At 40.3% G+C, this 8,025-nt stretch overlaps 1 protein-coding gene across 1 annotated transcript; it reads right to left on the minus strand.

Moving 5' to 3' along the window:
* Window positions 1–5,826: 5,826 nt before the first annotated feature.
* Window positions 5,827–7,456, minus strand: LOC129242766 (transmembrane emp24 domain-containing protein B-like). The gene is made up of 4 exons (XM_054879598.1): window positions 7,096–7,456; window positions 6,761–7,024; window positions 6,368–6,535; window positions 5,827–6,299 (listed from the first exon to the last, which is right to left on the minus strand). Exons 1-4 carry the CDS (start codon window positions 7,321–7,323, stop codon window positions 6,243–6,245), a joined length of 717 nt encoding a protein of 238 aa, XP_054735573.1. The 5' UTR covers window positions 7,324–7,456; the 3' UTR covers window positions 5,827–6,242.
* Between the last annotated feature and the right edge of the window lie 569 nt (window positions 7,457–8,025).

Below are 8,025 nucleotides of genomic sequence, written 5' to 3' on the forward strand. Positions count from 1 at the left end.
CGTTGCAATAAATAAATATGTTTCGTTAGTGCAGCATAAATCAAATTCATGAACATTATGCAGAGGAACTGTACTTAAGTTAACTGTAGGCACCGTACTAAACTTTTTGAAAATTGGGGAATAATTCAGCAACATTTTCTGTTTATACCCGCGCACTTGTGCACAAAGGTATTATAATTTTGTCCATATAACGGTTATATGCTGCAGCACAGGTAGGTAGGTTAGATGGCAAGAGTACCTCGGGTACACTATAAATAGCTCTAGAGTGCCGTTTTGATACTGTAATGCAGACCACTACCTTCGAAAAATTTCAAAACTTAAAGGAAGAAAAACCATCTACGATTATCCAGTGCTGTTGATGTAGCGGAGCAGAGAAACGAGATCTAAGCTGGAGAATTGTGTCAGGCTATCCTCAAAAGGCACACTAAGGAACCTCAAGCGTCTAGCCACCAGACTCCGACATTTGAAAAGAAAGTGTTCAACAGTCTCTTTCTCTGCGGGATCTCCTCTTAGCTTCTGCAATTGGGGTTGTAAGGAAGACCACGCTAAACCGCATGAGTTCCGATTACCTAGTTACCAGTGATCACCGATAAGAGCTTGGAAATTAAATGGTGGGGGATATCCAGCACTTTAAGTGGCCTGTTTCCATCATACTGAGACGAAAGTGGTTTTGAGATAGCACACGATAAGATAGAATTGCATCTGTATTAGCCTTTTTTTAAAAAACAAATTTTGCAATTTCCTTTTAAAAACGGTCAAGGGTACACCGAAACCGGTTTTTTCGACCCTTTGCTGGCAAGAGCATCGGCAATTTCATTTCCCTCAATGCCCTGGAACGCAGATAAGAGAAATGTTTCCTGCACATTCAAGACGTTTGATCTCCTTCTTACAGGAGTTGACCAGAAGAGAGCTGCAACATGGGGACGACAGGGCCTTGGTCGCAGCTTGACTAACGGAAAAGATATTTAGGTATCCTTCCCAACATCAGAATCGCGAAAACTTCTGCTTGAAAAACATTACTGTTTTCCGGTAGTGATATTCCTCTGACTAAAGGAGTACGTCAATCTGGACAGCAAAATTTCAATAAACTATTTTTTCGAGGCCTTTACGCCGCATCATAGTACCTGAAAAGTCTAGTACGAGGGTTGTTTGAAAAATGCCTGCATAAATAAAAACAACTTAGTTGTTTGGGGCCTCCACAGCCGAATGGGTTGGTACGTGACTACCATTCGGGCGTCTGTAGGTTCGATTCTCCGTGCATGAACATCAAATAATAGAATAAGTTTTTCCAGCAGCTGTCACCCTTCGGCCGGCCATGGCAAGCCTGCGAGTGTATTTCTGCCATGAAAAAGCTGCACATAAAAAAGTAGTTTCGAAAACAGCTTAAAACTGTCAGTGAAACAAAGAGTAATCCGAGGGATCCAAAGAAGCCAAGTTTGGAGAATAAGGGGGTTGTGAAACTCTATTTCCACTAATTTTACAACTACTGAGGCGTAATACAACGCACCAGCGTTTTGGAAGAGAATCACTCGACTTTCTCGATTCAAACGAAGCCAAAACGCAAAGAAATTTACTGATCTGGCGAAATTCGGTGTGTGTTCTTCCGAGAGATGCTACTAACTATACCTACATAACCTCTATGTGCGTCAGTAGTGTCATCTGTTGTTGTTGTAGCAGCAATACTAAACCCTGCCAATGTAGTGTAAATCACCGGGCGTCTGTCATCTAAAGGTATACCCAGGAAACTTGCTGTTTCGACAGATTGGATCCAGAGGGAGAGGGGTGTTAAATTAGTGGGCTTGGTGGGGCATGTGGAAAGATGGTTAGAGTCATGAGGGGTGCCTTCACTTGCTGTACAATGTATGTATGATATGCCGGGGTTAATTCTGATAAGTAGGAGCTTTACGTGCTATAATATCCAGAACGTAATTGTGCCGAGGTTACGCGGCTCTCACGGACAAACTGAAGCTCTTCATCTGCTGTAGGTGGTGGTTGGACTCCGATTACGGCGTTCGAGAGTCGGATGCTTAAAAAGGTGGTAAGGGTCTCCCGATGAATGTCGTTTATTGTCTGCCTAAGCACTGTCCGGTCCAGTAGTTGTCTGTCCGTTTTGTCCTGAATCTCGTCGGCGTAATTAAAGAGGTGACTCCTGACGTGCCTGGGAGGTAGCTCTGGCTCAAGCAGGTGCACCCTAGCAAAAACTGAGGTAATCGTTCACTTTGTCGCACAGGCCATCAATGGCATTGCCCGACGCCATTATCATGCAATCGTTAGCGTAGGAGGCCAGAGACACTCCCTCTGGTGGCAGGGGGAGCTTCGATATATAGAAGTTGAGCAGCAAGGGTGAAAGGACACCACACTTCGGAATACCTTGCTTTATCTTCCTCTGTTTAGAGATTTGGTCTCGAAAAACCACTGACAAGTGACTAGTGCCATCTCTCTGACTTTGCCGGATTTTTCAAACAACCCTTATATAGTGAAATTAATCTAGTAAATGACTGCTTCATCGCAAAGCAGACCACTAAATAGTTTAGTTCAGATTTTTGAACATTTCAGGGTTTTTTCATATGATTTTTATAAATATAAAAAAATTGAGATATTGGTCACATTTTCTTTTCTAAGTTGGCAGATACTCGTACCATCCGGCATTTTTTAAGCAAGTCGTTGCTTGTAGTATTCTGCAAATTCTACTATATCGAATTTAGTTGAGCAAGGAGTTTGTGTCAAAATTTTTGTTTCTAACAAGATGTTGAAAATTAAAACATTGAACATATTAGCGGCCGGTCGTTCCGGTCGTCCATCCAACTAGGTGAAATATAACTGGTGCGGTACCTTACGAACTCCCTAAATATGTTTTTAATCGTTCAAAGTTTACGATTTAAAGCAATACGGTACCTACTGTGCCTTTGTGAATACCCCTAATACGTCAATGTTCCGCTTCACATTTTCATTCTTTCTTTTCAATTTACGGTATAATTTCAATGAGTTTACTTGTAGTATTCGAACTGTGTGCCATTTAAATAAATTAACAACAGATCCTCAGGAAATAGAATTCTGTAAAATAAAAACATTTCGCCTAAGCTAAATAAGTTAATTCCATTTTGCTGGTTTGTTAACACCAAGCTCCAGCGATAGTTAACAGGCATTCTGGGTCAGCCTTAACGGTTACCATCATTAACTTTTAACTCATGACCGTCGCGTGAAAAAGAGTGAAGGCAAGTTACATACAATATACGAAATTACGTACCGTTTACACACCGGCGGCATCATCGGTCCTTATTTCTTTCGAAATGAGGAAGGAACTGCTGTTACGGTGGATGGCGAGCGCTATCAAGCTTTCAATAATTGTTTGCAAAAATTAATCAGCTACTAACGCCAACAAGGCGGCGCAACTTGCCACACAACGCGCTTAACAATCGATTTCTTGCAATACTCAAGCCACCACTGCCAAGCCATACGATAAAATGTGTTGGTCGACACCCCCGCCAGGGCTGAAGAGGTGGACCGCGAACTACCTGAGTGGTCGTCACTCGTCGGTGATATTTCGAAACCAAACGTCAAAACAGAGAAAAATAAAGCAGGGAGTACCGCAGGGTGGTGTCCTCTCACCCTTGCTTTTTAATTTCTACATTTCGAAACTCCCCCAGCCACCAGAGGGAGTCTCACTAGTCTCATACGCCGACGACTGCACGATAATGGCGTCGACCAATGACATTGATGGCCTATGCACCAAAGTAAACGACCACCTCGCCCGCCTTTCTCGCTTCTTCACTGCGAGAAACCTAAAACTTTCTCCCACTAAATCCACGGCGACCCTTTTTACCACCTGGACAAAGGAGGTCAAGCTGCAACTTCAGGTACATGTCGATGATACCCCAATACCGACGGTAAACAACCCCAGAATATTGGGAGTCACCTTTGACAGCTTGCTCTCCTTTTCCGCGCACACAACCGCTATTACAACGAGAGTACAGAATCGCAACAAGGTCCTCAAGTCGCTTGCCGGCAGCACTTGGGGCAAAAACAAAGAAATGTTGCTGTCGACTTTCAAAGCAATAGGCCGACCGGTTCTTAACTATGCTGCGCCTGTCTGGTCGCCCGGAACCATTGATACGCAGTGGACGAAGCTCCAGAACTGCCAAAATACTGCTATTAGGACCGCGACAGGATGTCTCCTGATATCCCCAATACAACACCTGCATGACGAGGCTCATATGCTTCCTATAAAGGAGCATAACAAACTGCTCAGCAAGCAGTTTCTGCTAGGGTGTCACCGTAGGTCTCACCCATGCAGACACCTGCTGGAGCCTGAGCCACCTCTCAGGCACATCAGGAGGCACTTGCTCAACTACGTGGACGAGATCCTAGACAAAACAGACAGACCACTCCAGGATCAGACATGCCATGAAGTTATAATAAACAAATTCATTCCAACAATATTTATGTTTTGTATTATCATTTTAAGTTCTCAAGCTCTTAAAAAAACACCCAATATTTCGAAAATACCTACATAAATATATGTGTTGCATTTCTAGCTCCATGAGGGCCGGCGGATTAAAACAATTTTATTAAAAATTTAAATATTAACGATGTTTCTAATTTTGAAAATTCGCCGTATCCAAATGTAACTTTGAATTTTCTAAAGGCCTCTGAGCCTTTTGCCTAAAATATTATTTGCAATCTCTCATAATAATATAAAGAAAATAAATTAAACCGTTCCCAAGGCAGTCGGTTCTACATAACCGGAACGACCCAATTTATATCCGGCCAAGGACTGCAACATTCCCCGTATATAGTATGTATGGGGAATTTTTTTGCTGCTACAACAATAACACCAACCTAAACCAGTTACTTCTATGAATATTTAAATTTTTTTTACTTTGACTTTCCGCAAAAACAAATACGTTTTCTAGTACAGATTTGTGCATGAATCCTTAAAAGGTGCTTAAGCCAAGATTACCTTCCGATGTGGGGTGTACGCATTGATGGTATTATTCAAATGGAGAAATACGGGTTCAATGCTCCCACTGAACGGCAGATGGAATTACGGAATCTCCCACGTTCCCACGACAGTCAATTCTACGTTACCGGAACGACCAGATTTATATCCGGTCAAGGACTGTCACTTCAGCAACATTCCCCATATATGTATGGGGATTGTTTTTGCTGCTACAACAACAACAACGGAATCTTCCTTAAATGGTAAATGATATCATAACTTTAGAGATATAAACTATTATGAATATATTTTTATTTTCACGCTTTAAGTATGCTGAATATGTGCTGAAAATGAGGCGGAATATGGGGAATGCTTCTGAAGCGAAGCAAATCCGGGTCGTTCCAGTAACGTAAAACCGACTGTCGTGGGAACGAGATGTTTGGTGTCATGTGGGTACCTTCAAATGCCGAGTATATGTAGAAGTTTAACTTAGACAGCATTCAACACGTAATTGTAACTGAAACTCCTTGTTGTTATTGTTGTAGCAGCATAAACATTCCCCAATGCATGTACGGGGAATGCTGCTAGAGTGACAGTCTTTGGCCCGATATAAATTCGGGTCGTTCCAGTAACATAGAACCTACTACCGTGGTATCGTGAAACTCTGTTGTAAATTCTGTTGATGCCATTTCGAAGGGGAGAGTTATAAAGTGGCGATGAATGTCGTTTACGGGTTGTTGTTGTTGTCGCGGGGAGTGCTCCTGAGGTGACAGTCCTTGGCCGGATATATAGTATATCCGGGTTGTTCCGACTGTCAGGAACGTTGTGTTTATTGTTGTGGCAATTTACAAATCCGTCAGCCAGCCAGAAGAAAAAAGGAGCACATGTACAGTAATTCTTCCGTTAATTTTCTTTTTGTTCAACTTTTTTATTTTACAAAAATACACTCATTCACGCTTACATACATACATATTGAGATATACGTATGATATAGTACATAATTATTTATGTGATAAACTGCCAAAAAGAGCACGTTAGTATAAATTTCAAAAGAATATCTAAACAAGTCTATTCATTTCCTTTTCTCAATCTAAATATTAATGCCAGGCATATTGGAACATTTTAAGTGCAAAATATGGAAATGTTGAGCTTAAAAATTGGCAGAAAAAATTACTCTTGCTTGCATATAAAATGTATGTAATTTTCCATGGTTGTTATGTTTGTTCTTAGTTCACCCACTCAAGGTCTCAAAAGTGATTAAATTTACAAGTAGAAAATGCATCAAGTGCTAGTACTGCAAAATTCAAATGCGTGTTTTGGATGATATCTTCACATCAAAGAGTTTTCGCACGAAGAATACCTATAAAATAAAAATGTTGTGAAATATTTAAGAAATTGTTTGAATTAGAACTAATAATTGATACAAACCTGTACAGAGCATGCTAGGATGATAACCAGAATTTGGCATAGGGAAAATGTTTGTATGTAACCGTTGTTATCAATTAGCAATGCATAATCACGGGCTTCGCGATTTCGACTATAGGATTGGTATGACAGCATATCGTTAATGTTTCGCTCCACGGTGCCGAGGGTAACCTATAGAGAACAATTTTATATAAAGGTAAATGTACCAAGATCAGTCAAGGCAAACGTTATTGCCCGGCATAAATTTTTTGATACGTTGTACAAATATTACAAAATAATACGCTTTCTGGCATTACTGATTTGCGATACTGTATATTCATGACAACAATTAAGCCGGTTCATGCGATTTGTAAGCTTCGCGACGTGTAGAACCATTCCTTATTATATAATACTCACTGTGAAATTCTGCAAATTCAACTGTAGCTCTTCAATTTCTTTCGCATATTTGTCCCATGCATCATACTTCACAACCGTGATATAAATGTTTACCAACTTGCCAGCAAAACGGGAAAACTGATTATCAATGCACACGGAGTAATAGCCTCCAGGAGAGACTTGATCTGTATAATCTGCAGTGGCTTGCCATTGATATGGTTTCACTATCTGATTCTGGGGATTACGTACAGCAAACCCAGCCATGCCATCACCTCCACGCACAACCTAAGAAAATATCCATAATACACATATTTACTGCATTTCTTAATCCAAACAAAAAGAACTATTGTACTCACACTAAATGAAACGTAAAATGTGGCACCCGCCTGCACATACTGATAGTAGCAGTCCTCTTTACCAGCATCGATGTGTACCTTGTAATCCATGGCTACCGCTGGTAGCTTCTCATACCAAGGCTTGTGGATTTCCTGCGTTTCGGCATTGTTGGTCGCAGTATATGTGAGGAAACAAATTAAGAAAAATACCGATAGTAATAAACTTGCGTGCCACGTCAAAAAACTCATTTTTTGTTTTTGACTTTCACTTGCTTTGCTTGATGGCTAAAGGCGCTATGCTTAAAAGCAAAGGCAACATAACGACAAAAACAACAACGAGGAACGCGAATATGGGAAGAAAAGCAACCAGAAAGCCGAATGTCTAAAATAATAAAAGAAATCACTGCACAGCTGCATTTTTGTAGCACAAACACCAATGTAAATAAGAGTTGCCACATACGGCCAGATATACTTAAAACGTAACGAAAACATAAATAGTATTTACATACGTTCTCCAGCTGAGCAGCCTCACATCTATGCCTATATAAAAAAGATCTGTTATGTAAAATATATGTAAATGTCAGGGGGAAACCGTGAATTTCATTGTTAACACGGCAATACTGCTGTTTCCGTGACGCCGCAATGTGACGACGGATTCTTATAGAACTCGACAAAAGAAAACGAAATGAATAAGTAAAATTTTTTGATATCTCGCTTAGTTTTCAAGTAATTTAATGTTAAAGTTCTCTAATTTAGCGCAAAGTTGGTGTTGCCATACATCTGAAATAAAAACGAAGTTCGTATGCAGAGATGTTCAGTAGAAGGTTCATTGTAAAACTGCAGTATTTTTTGCTCTAATTTTAAGTTGAGAAATAATTTTGAAAATAAAAACATACAACTCATTCAAACTTAAAAACAATGATATTAAGCGTATCTCAAAAAATAATAAAG

Source organism: Anastrepha obliqua, chromosome 3 (assembly GCF_027943255.1).
Source record: "Anastrepha obliqua isolate idAnaObli1 chromosome 3, idAnaObli1_1.0, whole genome shotgun sequence".
Taxonomy (NCBI): Eukaryota; Metazoa; Arthropoda; class Insecta; order Diptera; family Tephritidae; genus Anastrepha; species Anastrepha obliqua.

Bases quoted from the DNA above. Each gene is read 5' to 3' on its own strand.
- LOC129242766 (XM_054879598.1), bottom strand. From the start codon at position 7,323: ATGAGTTTTTTGACGTGGCACGCAAGTTTATTACTATCGGTATTTTTC. The intron at 6,536-6,760 runs GTGAGTATTATA...TGTTCTCTATAG, and splicing joins TGAATTTGCAGAATTTCACA to GTTACCCTCGGCACCGTGGA. The intron at 6,300-6,367 runs GTTTGTATCAAT...TTTATTTTATAG, and splicing joins TCCTAGCATGCTCTGTACAG to GTATTCTTCGTGCGAAAACT.